At 39.6% G+C, this 24,923-nt stretch overlaps 2 protein-coding genes across 5 annotated transcripts in view; both read left to right on the top strand.

Annotated features, from left to right (window-relative positions):
• Positions 1-1,223: 1,223 nt before the first annotated feature.
• On the top strand, positions 1,224-10,673 carry ndufv2 (NADH:ubiquinone oxidoreductase core subunit V2). The gene is made up of 8 exons (XM_080777794.1): positions 1,224-1,346; positions 2,780-2,842; positions 6,642-6,704; positions 6,849-6,965; positions 8,703-8,871; positions 9,340-9,449; positions 10,025-10,101; positions 10,482-10,673. The coding sequence occupies exons 1-8, from the start codon at positions 1,305-1,307 to the stop codon at positions 10,573-10,575; spliced, it is 735 nt and encodes a 244-aa protein (XP_080633920.1). The 5' UTR covers positions 1,224-1,304; the 3' UTR covers positions 10,576-10,673.
• Positions 10,674-12,300: 1,627 nt separating this feature from the next.
• Positions 12,301-24,923, top strand: part of ankrd12 (ankyrin repeat domain 12) — a 48,673-nt gene continuing 36,050 nt past the window's right edge. For all 4 annotated transcript variants that reach the window (XM_080779200.1, XM_080779198.1, XM_080779199.1 and 1 more), the window contains exon 1: positions 12,301-12,493. The gene's annotated coding sequence lies outside the window, so the exon portion shown is untranslated. The remainder of the gene's footprint in view (positions 12,494-24,923) is intronic.

Below are 24,923 nucleotides of genomic sequence, written 5' to 3'. Positions count from 1 at the left end.
ATGATTTATATTCATCGTTTTTAAACAAAGACCAAGACTAGGCTGTCCTTATTTTAAGTAATTTGGTTTATTATTATTATTATTATATGCTTGCTTATTTTGCCTGAGAGTAGGCCTACATATTGTTCAAATTGTTCCCTATAAAGCAATAATTTCACTGTGGTCTGTGTGAAACTTAACGGCACAATATCACACTGTACTGAATAAGAAAATATAAATATTTAAATTCATATTGTTTCCCTCCCTCCTGAGCATTGCATTGTTATGTTCAAGGCAGGTGATATTGACAGGGGAACCACACATACAATGCATCAATGCAATGCAGCAACATGATTATCCTGATTGAGTGATTGATTGAATACTTAATTAACAGTTTGCATAGACAAGCACCTGTGAGTGGGGGGGGTGGGCACCTGTGAGTACTACCTGTGAGTGGGGAGTGTTGGCTGGTGAAGGAATATCAACATCCTAATACTGTGGGGTCAAAATATGACTCCCCCTGTCAAAAAACACTTTGTTTGAAATAGACACTCATGCTTTCTAAGGTGTGATTTGGGATGAATACAACATGAATATCAACATCTTAAACCAAAATGTTGAATTGTGGGTTTGAGCTCACATGACCTTTGATGTACATTAAAAGGCGGGGTAACTACCTGTCAGTGGGGAGTGTTTAAGTAACACATTACTTTTACTTTTTGTTGTCGAAATCAATCAATCAATCCACCATCGACCGGGTTAACAGTGCCGGTCTCTGCCGGAGAATAGCTGGTAACAGACGGACGGACACACACACGGACGGACCACGGACGGACGGAGTGCAACACATACTCACATTAATATGGTTCCATTTACACTTTACAATCATCTTCACTCGATCGATGCCATACTGTAATCTGTGATCGATTGAGTTGAGAGCGAGATGTTACCACTACCAGATCCATCTAATAGAAGAGTTGCGATATTGAGGTGGCAGAAAACCTTAGAGTATGAATATATATATATATATATATATATATATATATATATATATATATATATATATATATATATATATATATATATATATATATATATATATGTATATATATATATGAGTATATCATATATACTCAAAACAGAAAACAGAAAACTTATGAAGTGAACGGAGTTTGCGTAACTCTGTTAGGCTGTCTAGGCTCTGGATGTTACGTACGTCTAGCGTCAGACCCTCTCAATCGAGAGGAAACACATTGATGCGGTCGGCCATTGCAGTGCTTGGTCGCTGCTGTTAAAACACATCGGGACTAAAAGCTCGCTCCAAGATGTTTTTATCCTCCGTCGTTCGGTCTGCTGTGTCGCGAACGGTATGAGTGTCATTGTGTTTCATATAAACAGTTATATCACCACGGATATTGACATTAATGAACAGTCGTACAGTAATATGTTATGACACCTTCACAAGGGCAAGCTGTGTGTGAAGGCCAAGGCTGTCAAGCTACAGCTAACATTACTGAAGTGTTAATACTGCTTTAAACATAAGCGTTATGGCATTAATTAATATCAATAACTTAACGTCTTAAACAATAACGACATATTACGAACTAACGTTACCATGTCCGACCTATTTCCTATAATGTGACTGACTTTAAATTACTATCACTGACATTAGCCGGCTAGCTAATAACGGGACGATGTAAACAGATTTAACACTAGCTCTGGTCCATAGCTTTGATTGATTGATTGATTGATTGAAATATTTATTACAGTTTGTAGAATTACAGTACATTTCAAGCACAAACTCAATACAGAGACTGTTAACTGTGAGTGGACGACCCAATTAAGCATTACACTTGTTTACAACAGGGTCCACATTGTTCAATTCATCAAAACATATAGAGAAGAGACATACAAATAGACACTTCTATGTAGTTAAAGAACAGAACAGGAATTCATCATATATGGCTCTATTTGCAGAGCTAATTTAACACCTTGTTGCAACCACAACATATAAAAGATTAATGTTACCTCATTGACATGTACATTTTAGGGCATCGTTAACGGCAAACTGTCCATTACAATGTGATTCCCTTTATTTGTTGCAGTTATGTAACTTACTTATATATTATGGCAATATCTGTAGTGATTCCCCACTGATGACCAGTGCTGTGGTTGTATTTACAGTTTTTTGTTCTGGGGAAATGTGTGTCAAATACACTCAAATTCTGTTCCTCCCTAGCCCTGGTCCAGTGTAGTCCTGAAACGTGACGTACGAGCGACATGTGAACCATGGCTAGGTCCAGTGCGTCAGCGAGTCTGAGGACCAGGGCTAGTTCCTCCCTAGCCCTGAAACATGACTGTCATGATTATCATGTGAAGTACGATCGAGCGTCATGTGAACCATGGCTAGTTCCTCCCATACATTGGAAAACACTGACAGTATATTTTGCAAGAGCCTTTTATTTAAATTAACATTTGGTCAAATTCAATTTCAGCTTTTGCAATAACTGTGTGCTGCTTGTTTCACATTAGATATTAATCTATAAGATTTAATAATATGTCCATCTCAGATACAGGGACAGGGTTATTAGGCATGGGTTGCATGTATTAATTTATTAAATTAAAACAAAGAGATGATATTGTCCATCTTCAAAAGAAATTAATGGAAATGAGCTAGTCAAGAAGTCATTGTCATTCCTTTTAATAAATATATTTATTATTGTTGGAATAATTCATTTTCTATTCTCTGTTGTCTGTTCGCTATATGAAATATTTAACATTTTGTCTTCCATGTCCACAGGCCAGACAAGTCAGGAGTTTGCATCAATCTGCAGCACGTGCTGGAGCTGGAGGCATCTTTGTGGTAAGTCAGAATCCAGTGGTTTGAAGTAGTTTTATTATTATTATTATTATTTAAACTATACTGGAGTTGTAAAGAATTGTACCTCCCAGTCCCGGCAGAGTAGTTCCAACCCTAGTGGGTCTGATCGAGGTTAGCTACTGGGACGTAAGTCGGGACTTTATCACCCCGGCTGGGTCACCCGAGTGAGCGGTATGATGTTCGCGAAACCCTGATGACCTTGGGATACATCACTATACGTCCTAGGTGCATCCAAGCGATCTATTTTCGTTCTGAGGTATTCTATTTATAGTGACTCATAGGAATAGACTATGTGACAACCAGGTATAGTCTGGTGACCACCGGAAAGACGGGTGACAGCCGGAATGTAGACGGCACCCCGGGAGCAGTATGGGTTGGCTCCCCAGCCTGCATCCTCCGTGAGGAAGCCCAAAAACCTTCGATGAGGCCTTTAGGAGGGCCATTCGAGCCGCAAGTGGAGCCTGCAGTACCACCGTTGCCCAGCTGGAGCCTGCAGAACCATTGCGGCTCAAGAAACCACCACTCCTGAATGAAGTGTCTGGTGCTGGGAGTCTGGTGGTACTCCTGGTGAGAGCAGGAGTGGACCTGGTGAGACGTAGGAGGTGCCCGGACAGGAGTCAACCCACAGAGCCTAGTCCCTCCACATGCAAGAATTGTACCTCCCAGTCCCAGCAGAGTTGTTCCGGAGTGGATCCAATGGATTGTGTGGCCCTGGTCTTTCTCTAGTGGGTCTGATCGAGGGTAGCTACTGGGACGTAATACGTCCTAGGTGCATCCAAGCGTTCGTATTAACAATTTTCAGTACCTTTACTTCTGCTCCAATACATCTCAATGCAAATATTGTACTTTTGGACAACTTCTGTTACTTTTCACTTCAGCCCTATCTACAACTCTACAAGCTCACAGATTGGAGCTTGTAGATCTGCTATTTTCAAAGCATTTCTATTAGGGATGCACGATAATTATCGTCCCGATAAATTGCGACCCGATATTAGCAATTATGACGTCATCCCGATAAATTCGATAACGTTATAATAGCGCCGATAATATACTTTATATGGGCTCGAAATTGCGATCATTTTGGACGCAAATGCGCCATAAAAAATATAGTTGGTAGCAACTATGGGACTACCAATCATTTCTGTGGTGCGCCCAAACGCTCCCCGAGTCGCCAATCTCTCCGGAGGAACGGCTGAGACGAGCGAGAGAGAGACGCTTCTCCACTCTGTCTGTTGCAGTGTGTAGTTCCATAGCAGGCTAATAGCCCCGCCTGCTTCTCCTCTCTATCTCCCCTCTCTCATTTCACTCACTGACTCGCATTCACGAACGGTGACTGTCTCAGCGTCTCAGCACTGCAGCTGACGAGCGCGTATTGGTGCTCGTTCATTCATCGCGCTGTTGAATGCGTGTCACTCGTTACCGGTTGTAGTTTATTCATTTGCTCCAGTTGTGTAGCATTGTGAAACGCGACGCGACCGTTTTGGTTGAGAAATGTAGAAGTAGTAGCTGTTTGGCTACATGATGCTACAGACCATGCTAATGACTTATATGCTAACAACAACGTCTATCACTGGAACTTGGATAGTGTTGTATTTGTGTTTACACACGCACACACACAGACAATAGTGGTTCTCAAAGTGGGATCCGGGGAGTCAGAGTTTACAAATGGAACGAAATTGACCCTTACAGGTCCATTTGGTTCCATTTGTACCCTCTCAGAGTTGACATTGATTTTATGATATAAATAAAAAATTATAAATTGAGGTCCCTTATGTAAATGCATTAAATGGGGGGTCAGTAGCCTAATGCATGTCAAACTGGGTGTCCTTGAAATAAAAATGATGAGAATCACTGCTAGAGCCCTGGCATATATTTTCAAATGGGTGTCTGTGGGCTAACAATTTGGGGTCCTTGCTCCTTGACATGGAAAAGTTTTGAGGCCAACTGACCGGACACACACAGACATTCACAGACATTATATTGTTGTTTTTATTAATTTAAAAAAATTCACACCTGTGTGAAGTGAGGGGCACTCTTATCATCATACGTCATCTGGCCAATCACAATTTGCTCTGGGACTCCCAATTTATATTGTAAAATCAATGTTATTTTTACTCTGAGAGTATACAACTGGAAATGTTCCATTTGTACACTCAGAGTTACAGACCCATAAGGGTCCATTTGGTTCCTAACTATATAATTTAGCTGGCGACCCCCTGGAACTCCCTCAGGTACCCCTGGGGCCGGGGGTCCCCGAACCCCACTTTGGGAACCACTGATATAGCCTACTATACTGTAATTGCTTAGGTCAAAGCTGTGTTACATGTACCGTTACTCACTAGTATGTATTTTTTATTCATGTCTATATATTTTTATTATCGGTTATCGTATCGGTATCGGTCTTTGAGAAGCAAGAAGTTCTCGATATCGGTATCGGTTTCAAAAAATCAATATCGTGCACCACTAATTTCTATAGATTTGGAAACTAAAATTAGTACTTTTACTTCATACATTAAGTAAAAGTATTTAAGTAAGTAGTAAAAGTAAGTAACATTAAGTATATTTTAATGTGAATGCTTTTGTACTTTTGTAGTGGTACATTTTGAATACCTGACTTTTATTTGTAACAAGTATTTCTGCATTATGGTATTGATAGTTACGTACAAAATGTGAGCAGTACTTCAGAGACCATAATAGTATTTTCATACACATATAAATCCTGCTAAAATGTAGTGGACAAAGGTTGCCAGATGTGTATGCCAGATGTTTGTCTTCTGAGCCAGCTGTGATGTTGCCGTTCTGAAACAACATTTCAAACAAAACAAAAACATCACACGTGGAAAGCCTATGTAATGGGAAGATGTCATGGTTACAGTCCCTTGATACTAGTGTGATGATGGCTTGTTAATTCCCTGTTGGGGGTGGGGGGGGGGTGATTTTTTTTTATTGTAAGGCAGAATGCTGACATCAATCTACATTTGCATTAGTGGTGGGAAGTGACCTTTTTCAATTTATTTTCATCATGAAGGCCATGCATTTTAAGGTTATATATTATTGAAAGAGAACACAAGTGATCTTTGCTGCTCACAAGGGGGCAGTATGTGCAGATATACAAACAACCTCAGTATGTGTACTAGCTGGTGAGGTTGCTGTTTATGGTTTGGGTAGCGGTACATGTCTCCCCTGACCGTCTTACATATGGGAGTTATTCCATAGTTAACTAGATGTCTCTCATAACCCTGATGCTACTAGATCATTGTAAAATGAAGGTCTATACACAAAAATGAAAAAAATATATATACATAATTCTGACTGTAGATCAAATTAGGATCTTTGTAAACAAACAGGTAGGGGTCTAGGGCAGTGTACCTGATGGGTATGATATGTGTAGAGTGACAAATATCTGAGTTGCCTATAATGTGACTGACTTTAAATAGGCTCACTGACATTAGCCACGATGTAAACAGATTTAACACTAGCTCTGGTCTATAGCTCTAATGCCTTTGCAGAGCTAATTTTTAACACCTTGTTGCAACCACAAAATATAAAAGATTAAAACAAACTGTCCACATGATATTACAATGTGATAACCTTTATTTGTTGCAGTTATAATATGAACCTACTTTTGTAGCCTAATATTATTTATATATATTTTTGGGGGGTATGATATGTGTAGAGTGACAAATATCTGAGTTCAAATGAAAAAGGTTTGACTGACATACTGAAAAACAAATGTATCTATTGACAAACTAACACAAGATGCTCTTTGTTTTGTTTATAGCACAGGGACACGGCTGACAACAATGCAGACACACCTTTTGAATTCACAGAGGAGAGCAAAAAGGTAGGCATTAGTCACAAATATCTTTATTATTTACATTGTAAATTGGCATAAAGGGTTGAATACAAAGGTGATATGTGATTGTTTTAAAATGAAAATTGAACTTGAGGTTCTCAGTCTGCAATAATTTGACATCCTCTCTGTTAGCGCATCGAAGCAATCATTGCTAATTACCCAGTCGGATACAAGCAAGCAGCCACCCTCCCTGTGTTGGATTTGGCCCAGAGGCAGCATGGTTGGCTCCCCATCTCGGCCATGAACAAGGTACAAGGTCCCTTATATCACTGTTGGATAATACATTTATTTTTTATTCTGAGATTAGCTTCACTTTGATTCTTCACTCTGAACCTATCCCTATTTTGGGCATAACATTGTTGGCATTTTATACCCAGTGATGGCTTTTATACATATTTATTTATATGATGCATTGTATTTCCAAATAATGCACACTGATAAATCCTGTCTCAAAGAAACAGTTTTCTGAAAAACCTATGTTTCTATGTCAGTGGTGCTCAACCTTTTTCATGTCAAGGACCCCCAGAATTATCTGTATTTGGCTGCTAGTTCCAGAGACAGAAAAATGTTCACTGTGAAAGAATATATATTCAAAGATTTGCGCCACATTTTTATTTTATTTTAAATAGCAGATCTAGAATCTTGTAGATCTGCTTTTTTTCAATAGCTAAAGTAGAACATAATGCTTAAAACACCAAAAGGGGTTATTAACCCATTCTGGGCGGGAACCCCTTTTGGTGTTTTAAGCATTATGTTATAATTTAGCTATTGGAAAATAGCAGATCTACAAGCTCATAGCGTGAGTGCCACGCTAAGAGTTTGTAGGTCTGCTATTTTTTTTTTATCCTGAAAATGTGGTCTTTGAATATGTATTATTTCAGAGCAAACGTTTTTAACTCAAATCTCAAATCTTTGCTTCTTGGGAGTCCCTGGAACAACATATTTTCAAATTCATAATTTTTTCTGGGGTCCTTGACATGACATAATTTGAGAACCACTAATATAGAAACATAGGTTTTTCACTATCAAGATTTAGAAGACATTTGTCTTGACATAAAGGCGGTGTAAGTGATAACTGGTATTTGTTTTTGATACTAGTAATTCTTTCTATAGAGTGTTTGTTCAGTAATGGGTCTCTCCTCACAAAATATATTTTCAGGTTTAGATACCAATTATATCCAATTAGAAGGGAAAACCCTGGGTTTGTTAAGATTTTCAATTGCCGGCTCTGGAAAAAAGTTTTATAAAACATGGGGTCCGTTTATGACATTCTACCACGACACACAAACGGTATAGTGTGCCGTGCCTTTTACAAAACCTGGGGTCCGATTATGACATTCTACCACGACACACAAACGGTATAGTGCGCCGTGCCTATGCCTCGGCCACACCAGCCACAAAATGAAACAAATTCCGCTCTGCTATTTAAAATCTGCTCTATTATTTATTATCTACTTTTTATTTAATTTATTAATTTTTGTAACTATATGCATGTATTATGTATTCTGTATTCTGTGTATGTGTATATAGATTATGTATTCTTCGACTATCCTTGGGAGTGTGGGTGGGGGGTGGGTGGGATAGGGGATGGAGTTTTATTTATTGTTATCTTTCATATTTGATATGTCTGTCTAATGCTTACCCCTGGGTCTGTCACAAAAACTAAAATTAAAAGATTTTGAAAAGAAGGGAAAACCCTGCAAAGACTACTTCAATCTTTTATTGTGTTCAATTATTAATTTGTTTTGTTTATCCGGTGTCCTGTATGAGTCCTCTCTCCTGATTGGACCAAATTGATATAATGTATTTTCTATTTATTAAGGAGCTAGAGAGGATCATCCCTGTTAAACTGAAATCTCTATAGCAATAATTGTTATGGGATAGCTATTTAACAATTATTTTAAAATAAATACATTAATTATGAAGTGTATATAATTGTTTCTTAAGTAACTTACTGTATATAGTACTGTACTGTGTATCCCTCAGGTTGCAGAGGTGCTGGAAATTGCCCCAATGAGAGTGTACGAGGTAGCAACATTCTATACCATGTACTTGCGTCAGCCTGTGGGGAAATACTTCATTCAGATCTGCACAACAACACCGTGCATGCTCTGCAACTCGGACAGCATACTGGAGGCCCTCCAAAACAAACTGGGTAAGAGAGTGACAAACCAGTTCACCCCAGTATTAGAGAGAAAAACATTCATGAAAACGGAGACTTTGTAGTATGCATATTCAATGTAAACAGAGTTTGGTGGAACAAACATGTAAATATACAGTTGTCACTGCTAGTCAAACAACAGTGAGCACTCCGGTCCAGTTAGGCCTAAGCAAACAAGCTGAAGTGCAAATCTGGACGAAAGCCAGGAGAATGTTACTGGTGGGATGAGTGACGCTGCCTCAATCTGTGTAACATCTATGAAGTCAACATATTGCACTTCACTTTTAATCAGATGAACAGTGAGGTTATACTTTTGTTATGATTCAGGTGTTGTATTACAGCTGTGTAATGTCAACCCACACTGCCTGTGTCACCAACATAGTTTGTTTGAGTAACCCAATCTGCTAGGTTGTCGGGAATAGATCGGGCTAAACGCAGTGTGTGTTAATTGTTTTTCCACAGGTATCAAGGTTGGAGAGACCACACCAGACAAGATGTTCACACTAATAGAAGTGGAATGCCTGGGTGCTTGTGTGAACGCTCCAATGGTTCAGATCAATGACAACTATTATGTGAGTACATGGTGCTTGACTACTCCCCACAGGCAGCCTTCTTAACTGAAATTAATTAAACTAAAACTTCAAAATGCCTTCTGAGGAACGTGTTTGCAGAGTTTTCCCCTCTAATGTATAAGCATGTGACGTGAATGAAAGTCCATCTGCCTAATCACTAGATATGTTAGCTCATAGTTAACAATGAATGGAAATATTTAATTATTTTTTCTTTATTTGATTCATTTAGAAAAAAGAAATCCAATTCGGCAGTCTTGCCTTGTGTCCCCATAAATCCCAGAGAAAGGATCCAGTGATCCAAATGATGATGAGAAAGTCAGAGAGACACAAAGACAAAAGTTTCCATGCACAAATGTTTTGAGTTTACCTGGCTGTAGTTTGACTAAAGACAACATTACATTGGCCTAGTGTTACATTTGCACAGTTGCAGGCAACACAAAATGTTCTGCACAGAATTGGAGCAATAATTTCTTGGCAGTTGGCATTGATTTCCAAAATGATAAATGCCGGTTCATAAGATGTTCAGCAGTAATTAGGATTAAAACTAAAAGATCCTACTTCTTACTTGTTTTCAGGAGGATCTTACTCCTAAGGACATGGACGATATCATTGATGATCTCAAAGCAGGCAGGGCGCCACTACCAGGCCCTAGGTGCGTAACATACAGATTTCACTAGGAGTCCTAGCACTCGTCATCTTGTATGTTTCTTTCTATTTCATCAGAGAATGTTATAAACTAAAGCATTATGCTTTTGTACCATCCGTCTCACTTTTGTATGCTCTGTTTACCATCTGTTGTGTCAGAGGCAGGTATAATATACTAAATGTATGATTATTCTACTGTTTGACTTGTTGTCCATTCACTACTGTGGATAAGAACATCCGGCCCATTGCTCAAATATAATGTAAATTTAGTATGTTAACTGGTTCTGTTGAAGCAAATATTAAGCTATACTGCCGAAATTAGTTTTTTTCTAATTGGTGTTTACAATGAATATTTCTAAATACAAAAACTTTGTTTGTTTCTTTCAGAAATGGCCGTTTCTCCTGTGAGCCTGCAGGTGGCTTGACTAGTCTGATAGAACCCCCACCAGGACCAGGTGTTGGTGTGAGAGCAGACCTGTAGTCTCATGCCTGAATTTAGCTTATTTAAGAAGCGAACCCTTCCCATACATGTTTGTCAAGTCAAACAAAATGTGTAAATAAAATGTTAATTTACCTGTGCTCTATGTGTCAGTGTGTCACTTTATAAATGAGGCGGTGGTGGTGAGGCCATAATGGAAGAATATATCATTCCTTATTAATATCATTCATCATCATCATATCAGAGGTCAGTGTAATTATTACACAGTAATGCACATTGCGCACATAAAAATGTGTCCAAGATTTGTGTGTATATATTTTGGACACATTTTTATGTGCGCAATGTGCATTACTGTGTAATAATAATTACTACTGTATGTATGTATGTATATATATATATATATATATATATATATATATATATATATATATATATATATATATATGCCAATTGGCAATGGATGTTTTTGGAATAGACAGTGAGTGGTCCAGAATCTGGAATGCAGAAGTGATGAACCACAGGACACCGCATATGCACCTACTACTGTACATTTATATCATATTGCAGAGAAACAGAGGCAGAGTGTCTCGGCATTTAAATTCTCAGTACCATTTCAATGACAGGCAGCCCTTTACAACAACAACCACTCATTTCCAAGTCCACCCTGGTGGCTCATTCATGTCTAGCCGGCGCCCCTCCCCCACTGCCATTTACAACTGTGATTTCAAGCTTGTTCTGCAACATAATATTATGCACCACTGCGCATGTGCGTCAAGCCCTCCGTGATGTAAATGTCACTGCGCAACAATTCAAAACTGGCCGACGACGCAATGAATTCAAACACTGGTGTTTGTTTGAAACCTGGGCAGTTAGTTTATATCTAGGTATTAAATATATATATAGACGTTTACACGAAGAAGGAGCCCGTCTTTCTGCTATTATGTCCCCTCAGTGTGATGTTCCAGAACGTTCCCAGACTTCACACTGACCGCAGCGGAAAAGATGACGTCAAGTGTCCATTTATACTGCCCTGTGCTGCTTCATAACGTCTCTCTTCCTTCCAGCCACAAACTGGTTTAAATACTCACCATCAGATGATTATAAGACACCATCCTGTCGGCTATTATAGAACCGATAGCGTTCTCGACCACGGAGGTGAAGTTGCACCACACTACGCCTAGACCTAAAGGAGACTTTTATGTTTTTTTGACACATACACACCATGTCCATTCCGGAGACGTAGATAGACCTCGACGGTCGGTCGGTGTGTGTGGCAGTGAGGGGGATTAAAAACCTCGCGTCACGGAAAGCATGGGGTTTCGGATGCTCCGATCCGGTTGAGAGCCTGCCCTACTGTATCCGGCGATCCCCCCCTCCGCTATAACTAGCTTTATTGGCCTGAGAAAACATACGTTTACATTGCCAAAGCAGTCTCAAAATACAATAATCACTTTTGAACAGTTGGGGAAAGTGTATACAGTTAGACGGGGTACGGCATTTTGTAAACGGAGCAATGTCACGTTGCGTCGTCATATACATGTTATATACACACGCAGTTACATCGGCCGTTTCCGCGTCCGCCCCAAGAGCGGATGCGCAAACGTACAAACGCGAATCGGTTCTCCTCGAGTCTTTTTTAATGGGGATGGGGCTCATCGTCACTCACAGCCAAGGACCGCGTGACCCGCGTTCGGCCAATGGGAGCCGCGGCTCGCGTGTTTTGCTGCTGCTGGGGCTTTTCTCTCGGAGACGAGAGCGAAGCGAACGACGGAATGATGTTTTCAAAGCAGCAGCGAACAGACGTCACACAGCCGTAGGCTACGGTTATAAACGTCCAACATTTTAGCAACAACACAAACCCCATACCTAAACCGCTCCATATTTATATTGCGAAATATTCACTAGTTTAACAGCCGCGTCCGAATGACTTGGCGGGAACCTCATATAGGTCAAATTAAAGGTAAGCCTTCTTTTCTTGTGAATATTTAAAGGTTTTGCTGCGATATATTTGGATATCATAGACCAGCTAGGTTTAGCTAAGTAGGGGGAAGAGAAGAAAAATCCCAGTTAGCATCCGGGCTAGCGAGTGAGGCAGGAGGAAGCTAGCGAATGTGCTAGCCTGACTGGCTGTGTGTGTGTGTGTGTGCGCTAACTTTGACGTAAATGGAATGTTGTGTTGTGTTGTTGCGTGGGGTTGTGGTGTATTATAGTTGTGTGCCACGTGCGTTATACACATTTCGAGTCTCTAATTAATCTGTGTTTAATGCCGAGCGGGTGCAAATGTGACCAGACGGTCCATCTGGTGACATTTGTACGTTCTCGGGAGTTAAATGAACAGTCTGGTCCGGTGGGATTGGATGGTGGGTTCTCCTGCTAGCTTAGAAGCTATAGCTTTAGCTGGCTGCTGCCTGACTGGGAGGAGGGGGGACGTTGTAAGGGCAGTGGGAGAGAGAAGGGGCTGCATTGGGGGCTTTTGTTTGAACGCGGGGTCTGTTGTTCTCCTGTTAAATTTGGTGTAATTAAAACGTTTCGCCTCGTTTTCATTTGACGTTATGCCCGTCAACATGAGACACTCGTCTTGTCTGCCAGAAAGCAGCGTTTTTTTAAAACGTCATTTACATGTGCTGGTGGGTGTTTTCTTAAAACGACACATTACCGTTTGCTTTATGCCTCAAAATGTCTGTTCCACCACGGACAATAATCCGTCATTATGATTCGGATCAAGAAAAACAAAACATGCAAAGTCCTCCAGCAATTAAACAGTTTCAGCTTGAATAAATGGGATCTCGTGCGCCTGCGAACCGTAGCTCGTGTGACACCATAGCGCGAGGGTTTTAGGGGGGTGTGTTGCTTGCTGCTCGATACAAAAGCAGTCTGTTTTACATGGCCGTCCTCTCTGCACAACCATGCAACCCCATGCAACATAACCTGCAACACCACCTCCTTGCCTTATGCACTGTTCACATAGGAAGCTTTCAATTGTATACAAACATTTTCTGCTCTATATTACAGATTATTAGACGAAGGATTAGATCAAGGCATATATACACATATATATATTAAAATACACTATTTAGTTCGCATATATATATATATATATATATATATATATATATCTTCTCTCTCTCACACACACACACACACACACACAGACACACACAGTTACAATTGAAATAGTATTGCAAACCTTTTAAATCAATGTCAAATGCTGCAACTTTTACTGCCACTAATGGAGCAGGAAAGAGCACATCTGTCCATATTATAGTTGTTTTTTAGGTAAAATATGTAAATCTACATGCTGCAGACTTGACAAAGACAAAATTTAGATCACAATTCTCACACAATTCTAATTTTTTCCATGTCTTTTTTTGTCTTTAGTCTGTAGTTGTTGAACATAGTAGTACTACATTCAAAATGTGCCACCTGAAGGCTGGAGCCAACTACTGTGGCTGTCTTGTAGCAAAAAGGGTAAATAAAATTAATTGGACAGCCGACGAGTGCTATATGATTTTGCTCAAATTTAGAAATGAGATCGCATAGGTGACTGAATCTTGATTGCGATCTTTTTTCGATTAATTGTGCAGCACTACTCACACTTAGGTTTTAGTGACATCTGAAATGTGTTGTTGAAAGCACATGCAAAGAACTGTTATCTGTCACATTCAAATTATGGACCTGGCTTCTGACTTAAGATTAATTTAAATATACAAGAACATGCATAAAATACCATAAAATACATTGTGCAATTTATAGTTGGATACATGAGAGAAATATGACGGTGATTGGCTAAATGCAGGTAGATCTTCTAACATCTACTTTGGTCAGGATCTACAAATCAAGCTGTTTTGTAATAAAGTGAAAGTGACTGTTAAAATTCTCACTAACCAGCAGAAAACAGATGCCAGTAGTTAGTTGGGTTGGCAAAAGGACCTAGCTAGAACTCAGTCCTGCTCACTAGACACTGAAAGCTTAATCTTTTAAGATTTTGCACAAACCTTTTCTTTTTTTCTTCTAAACTCTGTTAGAAAGGCCATACTTTTAGTGAATGGTTAGGATTGTTACCAAGACACATTTAGTAACATTCTTGTGTTTGTGTGCGTGTGTGTTGCCCTCTTAACATCTTGGTATAGCATACAGCATTGCAGCCCATACACAATGTACGTTATTTGAGATACATGGCCTTTAGTATTAAAGCCATAGATTGAGGTAAACCCAGTAACCCTGTGTGTGATACAGCTAGATGTTTGAGTAATGTCATACGGTATGTATGCTTTACAACAGTTACACACATGAAGTTACATGCAGGTCAGTGATGAAGCTAGGGACTAAGGGTTATTTCCAATGTGTCAGTCAAATGAGCAAAGAGAGAAATATTTCTGTTGCCAGGTTTAATAGTATTTGTTTGCTTTTCCAATTATGTTGCTCCTTGTGGTTGTATGGTCATCAAGCAGTGCTTTTAATGGGCCTTATCAGATGTGGCTTTTCTGGATAGTGGTACTGTTTTGCAGCATAAAAGGCCAATATTTGTCAGAAAACCAGCAGTCATAAATGGGTAGCTTACTCTAGCCGTGATGTACAAAATGGTAATGAACCTGCACTCACAAAATAAATCTTACCAAAATCAATATCAAATGTCAAACTAGCCTCAAGCAATTTGAATATGAACCTTATTTAAAAATATATTTTAAAATGTGTTCTGGCTTAGAAGAAAGATATTATATAATGGAGGCAGCCAGCTACCTCCAGAAATAGATATTAACGTTCTTGTTAAAGTCAAATGCTAGCAAATCGTTCAACTCTAGTATCTTCTTTTTCACACAGCCAGGGTTTTGTGGTTCTTTTACTATACCAAATTTAGTTTGCTAGGGAAACCATAGAAGTAACAAACTCATAAATGCAAATCACTGTGCACTGTAGACTGACTATGTATCTTCCTGTTTTTCATGATGATTACCAGCTCGGTGTGATGCAGAGGTTTCACTCTGATGTAGGCATACCATCAAGCCAGGCACAATACATTGTTTATAGACATTTTCCACTGACCATAATCTCTTGGCCTCTCTGGTTATTGTATTCTGTACACCTGGCATTCATGTATTTGCTGATCAGATAGCAAATTGATTGCAGTGCATAAAAAGTTCATGTGTAAATGCTACCGAGAGGCTTGGGGTGATTTCTACAAAACCGCAAATCAACAGGTGGGACGGTTAAAGAGTTAATTGAGGAAGAACAATTCCTCAATTTAAGTGCTGGCAAGGGGGTCATTTGGATTTCTATCTGGCCATCGTCAACACATTTATTGACAACAGCTGTCAATTGAATATGGATAAATATCATCCAGATGTAATCTAGAATATAGATGCAAGATCAATTAAATACAAATTGTTGGTCTACTCCAAATGAAATGGGTCAATCTTGATAGGCCTCACAATTCAATTATAATTCACCTGTTGTATGGTACATCTCGATGATTCACAATGTTCTATATTATTACACATGGTGACTTTTTCAGTCCGATACAAACTCCTTTTTTATTGTTTCATGTGAAGTGCATATAATCACTTCAACATACCGGTGCAGTACAGTAATTGTCTTAACATACAAAAATAAAATATAGACCTAGCCAATTACCTATTGTGAAAATATGAAATCCTCAAAAACAAAACATCCTTCTGCAATGCATGACAACTTTACAAGCGTTCTGCTCATAATATACAAACATAAGTTGTTTACTAAACTATGCAACTCTAAGACAGGGCACTCCACAAACATGACTAACAATTGAGTACATGCTAACATTGTACAACTTACTGCATCATCAACTTATTTATTAGCACGACGTCGGGCTAATAAATAAGTTGATGATGCAGTAAGTTGTCTGTCTTTGTTCCCTGGAGTGTGCAGTACCTTCCTTGGAAGGTTTATCTCTTTGAAGTCTCTGCCTGCTATTAACTAGACGTGCACCTCCCACAGGGTTTTTCGCATGTGCAGGAGTTCCCTTTTTGTGTGTGTATATATATATATATATATATATATATATATATATATATATAATTTTGTCAGTTTAGTTGCATTTAGAGCTGGACGTGTTGGCCGACTCAACCAAAGTTTCACATAATTATGAGAATAAACTATCATGCTTTAATGTAGCTGGGCACAGATGTGCCTACATTATGCTGTGGTATTAATTTAAAATGATGTAGGGTACTGTATATTGATCACATGAACACCACACACAATAGCCTACTAAGTATTACCATTTGATGAGGAAACGGTGGATGAAATCTAGCTTTTCCAATGTAGAACAATGATTAATCCAAAAGACTGATTTTCCCCTCGATAACGAATAAAGGCAAGCTCTGGTTCGGTATGGATGGTTGAAACCTTGCCATGTCCATTTACTCCATTTCCAAATCCGATGTAGTGGAACAGTGGAGGGTGTATGTATATCCAAAGGACGGAATCATCAGACCTCAGTAATAAAGCTTTGATGAAAATGATCGTATATTCTTTTTACCTCTGCAAAGGTGAATGAGCAATTGTTCAATAGAAAGGGCTTTTATAATATCCTTGCAAAGTTTTATTAGCCTTTGGTCTTGAGGCTATTGATCTTTATAAATTCACTTGTTTGTCATTATACGTGAAAGAACTATTTTCAAAATAAACATACAAATGTCAAATCATCATGACATACTAGTAACCTACACAATTAAAACTAAATAAACAAGGTACTCAAAGTGGACCATTGGTGGTGACTGCCTGGGAAAGGCCATACATGCCAGTAACGGTAACCATGATCTGTGTTCTAACAACTCAGTGTTACCTTATTTCAAGAATTATGGAATCTATTGCTGATTTGGTAAACAAATATTTATTATCTATTAAGCGTAAATGAAACCCCAATAAAAAGCCGGTTAAGACTAAGTGAAATTGTTTACAACTTATTTCTGATTAGGTATACAGTCCTATTATTACAATTTGTTATTCATCAAAACAGTAATTTTCATAGCATGATGACGGGAGACTATGTTCGACGAGAGGCGAGCTGCCAGGTAGTGAGATGTGAACCACAGTTGGTTCATGCCCGTCTCATGCACAAACACTTGTACAGCTTGCAGATCGACACATTTTGGTGCAAAGATGTGTTGGACGGCCCATTGCGGTCCCGTCGCTAGTCGGCACTGTTTTGGCTACATCAAGCTAGATAGTGGCTGGTGTGTGGATAAATGTGCTCCGCTGCTATAAATCGCTGGGCGCTCTGATTTAATGGATTAAATAACCCTGTGTTAACATTGGCCCGGTTGTTAGGCAATGCCTCCGTCACCTCCAGCATCAGGATCTTTGCACACGGCCCCCATAGACCTCCGTTTACTTCAAACTAGGATCTTCAAACTCTAAAAATACGAATGCTGTCCTTGGTGATCGGCATCCATCCAAGGTTCGGATGTCATTTGTGATTTTGTAACGCCTCACTCCTGACATGTTAACATTTCTGGCGAAAGATAAACAGCGAGAGCTAACTGCTAACACTAATAATAGCCGATCATGACTTGAGGACCATGAACTTCAAATTTGGTGTGTGTATCACAGAGTATATGAGGGTGTGTTGTTGTTGTTGTGCTTATTGGGAACTAATGGGAAGTCTGTTGTCAGAACCGAAAATCTTCAAATTGTTCCCAACGGGCATTGGCCTAGTTTATACAAATTTTCATTGCAGCGCATATCACAAACTTAACTGAAATGTATATACTGTAATGTAGATCATTTCAACCGTAATGTGCCACATGTTCTGATATCGATATTAGAGGATTTGTGGCGACCAGCAGTCATGAATATTGCATGCATTGGATGAATTTAACCTAGAGTCAAATCACCAAGCTATAGATGAATCCAACAGGATCGTGGCCCTGGATAGAGAAGGCACTTCAGCTGTCACTAGCACATGTGTTGGCACATGAAAGGGCAGCGCACATCTAACATTAGAATGAAACGCTTGTGGGACTAATTCATTAATGTGTTAAATCCAGTCTGAGAACTACTGACGATAACTATGACATGCGCTACTGTGCAACGTGTAACACTTTAAGAGTATTGCATGAATTTAAATAAATTCTACACAATATTTGACCTTTCGTACTTTCACTGGCAGCAGACACCTTCTAATGGATCCTGACCAGTTCTGACGTTACATGTGGTATGTGCAGCATTTTCTATGCAAAATAGGATGACATGATCAAATCAAATATTACATTAATTGAAATTTGAAATGCATGAGTAAAGCCATATCAAACACTACCATTTAACTAATATATATATATATGTATGCACCGTATATATAATTAAAAATATTACTTGAGTGTGTGTGTGACCACCCTGTGGGTCAGGTCTTTGCTTCAACATAACTGAATGAAAAACATACCTTGCTATATTGTAGTAGCCAGCCTGGCAGGCTGTAAGCTTCTTAGCTGTCAAGAGTACAGTATGGACTCCATACTATGCTTTAAAGTGTAATAGAGCTGGAACATGGATACCAAAGCGTATTATGAGTAATCTGCTGCTTTTTTGTGTTATATCTTAGTCTGTTTGGAGACTTCGGGTGCTCAAAGACATGTGCCTTTCTTTGAAAAGATTGATGATTGATAAGGGAGCAGCGAGTATAAATGACAATGCTTCTATTTTTATGTTCTGGAGGTTTCAACATGACTTGACACTTTTACAGTTTTGACATCAGGTGCATATCCAAAGAAAAACATTTCATTGATATTATCATAAATGCATGTTACATTTGTGCATTTCACATTAAGTAAAGCTAATACACTCATTGCTGGAAATTTCGAGTAAGAAAGCATTTATATATGATGCAAGGTTTGGATTTGTTAATGTTGACTCTTGAAAAGGGTATGACATGTACAAACAGACTAATGGAAAGTATTGGCAACTTCCATATACAATCTGGACAACACAACCTCTCGGTGTGTAGAATACCTCATAATATGGTAGCCTCCGTTGCAGGGTTGACAAGAGAGTACATTTCCTCCTGAGTCCTGTGTGAGCCCTGTCTAACTCAATGTTGGTCTTTTTTCATGTGATTCACGATAAGAATGAGTCATAGTGTTTCTCTAATGGACGGTGCCCTTTGTGCTCGAGACTTTTTCCCATGAGAGGCCCTGCCTACCCAGCAATGATATGTTTGGGCAGATTTGGCTGTCATAGCTAGGCCTAGTCTATCTTTGCCTGATCTTAGTGTGTAGGCATCGTTTTCCTAGGTTGTTTTTTAAAACAAATTAATTTCCACAATTTCCCAGCTTCATATGAGCACTGTATTCTCAAATGTTTTGCATTTACATTCTAAGACCTCAGCTGCAGCTTGTAAGAGACTTGCAGAGAGACATGCAGTGATTGAGCATGTGGGGTTCTGTGTCTTGATTCAGGATATTTGACTGTTGTGGGTATTGAACTTTTGACCTTTTCCAACCAGTAGGCAATTTCGCAATTGCGTCAGTATTGTTGAAGTGAAAGCCAGTTGTTGTAAGATGGCTTATGTGGTTGTAAGATGGCATGATGTTACAACCAAGTTCTACTTTTCTTTGTTTTGAGTACCATATCTGTCCTTTATCTTTTAGGGAAAGCCCCTTCAACGGTTAGTTGTAGTTTGACTCTCAGCCAACAAGGACAGTACTGGGACAACTTTGAAATGTAAAACTGCTGTCAATGATTATTGTGAACCATAACACACAACATTTTGGCGTCATTTAGAGCTGCTTGAACAGGATTATATGCAGAAGGGGAAGATCAGGTTCTGGTAACTGTCTTATAGGAAATTATTATTTTTTTTTAAATCCCTGACAAAAGTGACCAAGGAAAAAAAAATCGTATTACTCGCCCTAATTCCAGGCAGGGCTGTAGCTTGGAAAATCTGCACTGTATGACTTCCCCCTTGAATTCTAGAGGATTGGCCACCTTTTCTAGTGCGTTGCAGTTCAAATAAGATTGTGAAAGCACAAGTTCTGTTCATGATATGAAGTGCCTCTAGCAAGGCCCAGGCATATCTGCAGTTGAGTTTGGCAGGCCAGTATGTATCTGCGTCTCTGAGAGGCCCAGCAAGTGTGTCTGTGTGTGCGTGGAGGGTGGAGCCTGCTGATTACACAACGTATGTGAGCATTGCCAGCAGAAGACTCTGTGCGGAGAGCGTTGTTTTGTTTAGTACGTTGACAGTCAGCGAGAGTGCCGTGTCTCAGTGTGTAACGGCTGCGGGTCATACTGATGTTGACTCGATAACCAATGTGCTTCCCGAGAGCTTGGCTCCTATGGCCGTTTGAATGCAGGGTGTAAATTCCAAGCAAACACGAGTGAGAGGGGAAAAGGTCAGGCTGTTTATCTGTTAAGTTGCTGTTTAAGGCCCAGAAGTGAGTTTTTCTGAATGAGGAGATTGGCTGCATTGATAATTGATGATTTTGACGATGGGTCTGCCGGTCCAAGGTTTGCATTCTTAATTGCCTGGGAATAGGATGCTCTCATTTTACCAGTGGCAAAGAATGCGGTCATATCCTGTTTACTTTTGCACTTTTAGTGACCAATGACAATGCTTTCATGCAGACCTGAGAGGATGACCAATGACCATCCTGTTCCTAAATAGGTTAAAAAAGAATTTGCTCATGAAGGAAGTGGGCAAATGACTCTTTGTTTAATCCCTGTTATGATGTGACTCTATTATTTGGAACACCATGTGCCTTTACTGTATCCTTGTATTTTTGGAGCAGATTTGCAGAAAGGGGTCAAGTTTGGTTTATAACATTTACAGTTGTGTGGGTTTTGCCACTGTGATTTCTGCCATTGCCTTAAAAACGTAGTTTGTCTTAAAAGTGTTGTTTCAAAATTGTTCCATTATTTCAATCAAAATGATAGTTGTTAAACTTCAACTGTGCCATAATGTTTTGGTGTAAATTATATTGGGATGACGTCAACGCAATTCAGGCCAGATCTTGATGTTTCCTTCTTCCATACTGTACAATGCAATAATATTGTGATAGTCCCATCTCAGTTGCATCACCAAGTAAACATGTCAGCTCACATCATTAAGGTCAAATTTAGAATACGGTACTCTGTTTGGCAGGAATTTACAAGACATTTTGAGTATTCTACAATGTAAACATTAACTACACAAGTCATGAAAACCTGATGATAAATGGGATAAGTTTACGTGCATGCATCAGTATGTCTGCCTAATGTCTGCTTGTCCAAGCTTATCATATCTGGGTTAGTAATAATCAGGACATGGGCTTACATCGGCTGTTGCAATAGCAGGGACAGTAGGACATAGTGTTTACATGTACAGGTCTACAGGAGTATGCCAAGCAATATATTGTAAAATGCATGAGCTAGCAATGCAACACACTCATTGTAATGAAGGGTGCTTAGACCTGCTGCCACATGATGCATCACTTTAACTGTGAAAGATTGATTGACTGGAAATGTTTGTTGTTGAGAATGAGTTGCAGCCTCCAATCAGCAGTCCTTAGTTTATCGCACCATTACGTTAGTCTAGGCCTAGTGGCCTACTAGTTACTGTTCTGTTTTTATTCAGGGAAGAGAGATGGTAACAACATTTAAAACAGTCATGGCACCATTACGTTAGTCTAGGCCTAGTGGCCTACTAGTTACTGTTCTGTTTTTATTCAGGGAAGAGAGATGGTAACAACATTTAAAACAGTCATGGCACCATTACGTTAGTCTAGGCCTAGTGGCCTACTGGTTACTGTTCTGTTTTTATTCAGGGAAGAGAGATGGTAACAACATTTAAAACAGTCATGGCACCATTGATACAAAGTACAATTTCTTCTAAGAAGCTATTTTAGAAAAGGTTCAATGCTAGTGTATATTGAGAAGACAGGCATACATTTCATCAGTGCATTTATTTGGTTACCAATACCTACACTAGTGTATGTGATGATACTAATTACTTTAGCCTATTGTTTATGTTTAATAGACAATGTGACCCTGGTTCTCAATATCAAAAGCACTGTAGCTTACTGGAAGCGGAACACATCTGGTTCCATTAATCTCATTCCCATGGTATAATACACAGTTAGTTGATCAAGGATCTTTTATATGAAGGCTATTCCTTCGTTAAAAAACCACTTCACCACTTTTCTCTTCACCACATGAATAAAAAATAAAATGGTAAAAATAGCCTTTCTACAAGCTCACAGTGCATCATATTCATATCTCAAAGTATTTATTTAAAGCCGTTTACGCCGCGGACAAAGCCAACTCTTGTCGTGACAAATCATGACAACAAACACAATTTTCCGGGCTGAACAAATCATTAGAGAGAAGAAGAAAACGACAGGTTACAACACATTTTTGTTGTTTTTCTTCTTTGTAATTATTTGTTTGGTCCAAAATATTGTTGTCATGATTTGTCACGACAAGAGTTGGCTTTGTACGACGCTTATATGGTCTTTAAATAAATACGTTTTGAAATGTCTATGGGGAAAAATGCATTGGGAATTATTTCCTGGGCCTGACGTCGTCATGAAAGGGGGTGGGACTGCGACGCTCTATAATATGACTACATAATTTCTTGTTTCTACTCAGTCTGTCTCATCGGAGGGCTGTGGGCAGTTCAGAAACCAGTCCACATCATCGTTAGGCAGATTTTTTAAACAAGATTTAAAAATATATATATTTCGATTTTTATTATCATGAGTACGATGGCTTCCATTATCGTATTGAAACTTTTCACGAATAGAAAGCCTGCAGTTTCTATTAGCTTCGATTCACCATCGATGATGTCACTGGTGGACGTGTGTCTGAACTGCCCACAGCCCTCCCATGAGACACAGAGTAGAAAGAAATTGTGGTATTTTATCATGAACATTAGCGAGGACCAATTATATGAAGGCAGGTTGAAAAGTGGTTAAGTAGTCCTTTAAGGTTGAAAATAAGCATGTCAACCATTCTGCGTTGGCTTCCACTAATGTCCTCTTCTGAGCTGGACTTGAAAATAAACAAAATATTCATCTTAAAGATGAAAAGTTAATTTGCCATTGATATATATTTTTCAAATATGATCTTATTCCACTCTAGTCAGGCAGTGGGCCTTTAGCAAAGTGGCTGATGCAGGCATAAGCTATGTCCATGTGGGGCTTTAGGTCACTGCATGGAGGGCCATGTGCAGAGCCGAGCCTATGATCGGATCGACGCCTCATGATGGCTGATAGAATGTGACAGGTGCACACTGCGTCATGTCTTGAATGTCATAATGAAAAGTGACACAACATTTCCCTGTAGTTTACTCTGCACTTCAGACCAAGGCCTGCTAGTTTGATCCAATGGAACCTAATAGCCGGGGATCCCCATGTGGTTGTAACACCCCCATAGCCGCAGACGCATTTCTGCTTTATGGTCGCGTAGCTTCTTCTCAGACTTCACGGCTTTAAAATTGCCTTCATCTTTTTCTTGGCCACGTTAAGAAGCAAAGAGTTGAAAAGCCAGGCATAGAATGGGGAAAATGACCTTGAAATGATTGATTTTAATTTCACATGAGTTCATAGATGAGGGTAAAGTACCAGGCACAACTAAAGGGTTTGACCAGCTTTGATTTTGGTTGTCATCTTTGTTCCTATGGTATAAACGGATCCCGCACAGGTGCCTGCTATTCCCTGCTGCTTTGCTTTGGGAATTGTTAGTAGTGTCTGTGTATTATAAATCCTATCGTGGTCTGAAGACGTTTAAAAATGGTACCTGATCATAAAATGAGCAAAATGGGCACGGTGGCCCGTTGGTAGTGCTGTCGCCTCACAGCTAGAAGGTCCTGGGTTCGATTCCCGCTGGGGACGCTGTGGGCACTGGCGGCGTGTTCCCTCCTCCGCGTCATCAGTGCCCATACCCGAAGGCGGGGTTGGCGAAAGGGCCTTTCTGTGTGGAGTTTGCATGTTCTCCCCGTGTCCCCTAGGGTAGATACCCTCACAAAAACATGCAGTAATCCTGGTCTCGAAAACTACCTCCCCCTGGCCGGCCGGGGCGCCTGATGGAGGGGAAAGGAACTGGTCGGAAAATAACGTGTCCCTTCCACGCGCTACGTCCGGCCGGGGAAATTCCCCTCTGTCAGGTGAAAAGAAGCAGCTTGGACTCCTGAGGCATGAGGTCAGTCCGCTGCCCCCCCAGGTTGGCAGAGGAAGTGTAGCACCCAGGATTACATTATTGGCACTGGGTGAAAAGAAAAACTGGGTTACAAAATCGTGGGATAAAAATAAATAAAAATGTTTTTTCAAATGCTCTCTCGATCAAAATGTCTTTCTCAAGTAATGCAGCAATGTTGGTTGTCCACAAAAAATGTAAATAAATCAGCAAACTACTTTGAAATCAAGCAGAGTCTGATGATGCTG

Source organism: Protomyctophum bolini (genome assembly GCF_963924005.1).
Source record: "Protomyctophum bolini genome assembly, chromosome: 12".
NCBI lineage: Eukaryota > Metazoa > Chordata > Actinopteri > Myctophiformes > Myctophidae > Protomyctophum > Protomyctophum bolini.
This window is presented reverse-complemented; position numbering and strand designations above follow the sequence as displayed.

Bases quoted from the DNA above. Each gene is read 5' to 3' on its own strand.
- ndufv2 (XM_080777794.1), top strand. From the start codon at position 1,305: ATGTTTTTATCCTCCGTCGTTCGGTCTGCTGTGTCGCGAACG. The intron at 6,705-6,848 runs GTAGGCATTAGT...CCTCTCTGTTAG, and splicing joins TCACAGAGGAGAGCAAAAAG to CGCATCGAAGCAATCATTGC. The intron at 8,872-9,339 runs GTAAGAGAGTGA...GTTTTTCCACAG, and splicing joins GGCCCTCCAAAACAAACTGG to GTATCAAGGTTGGAGAGACC.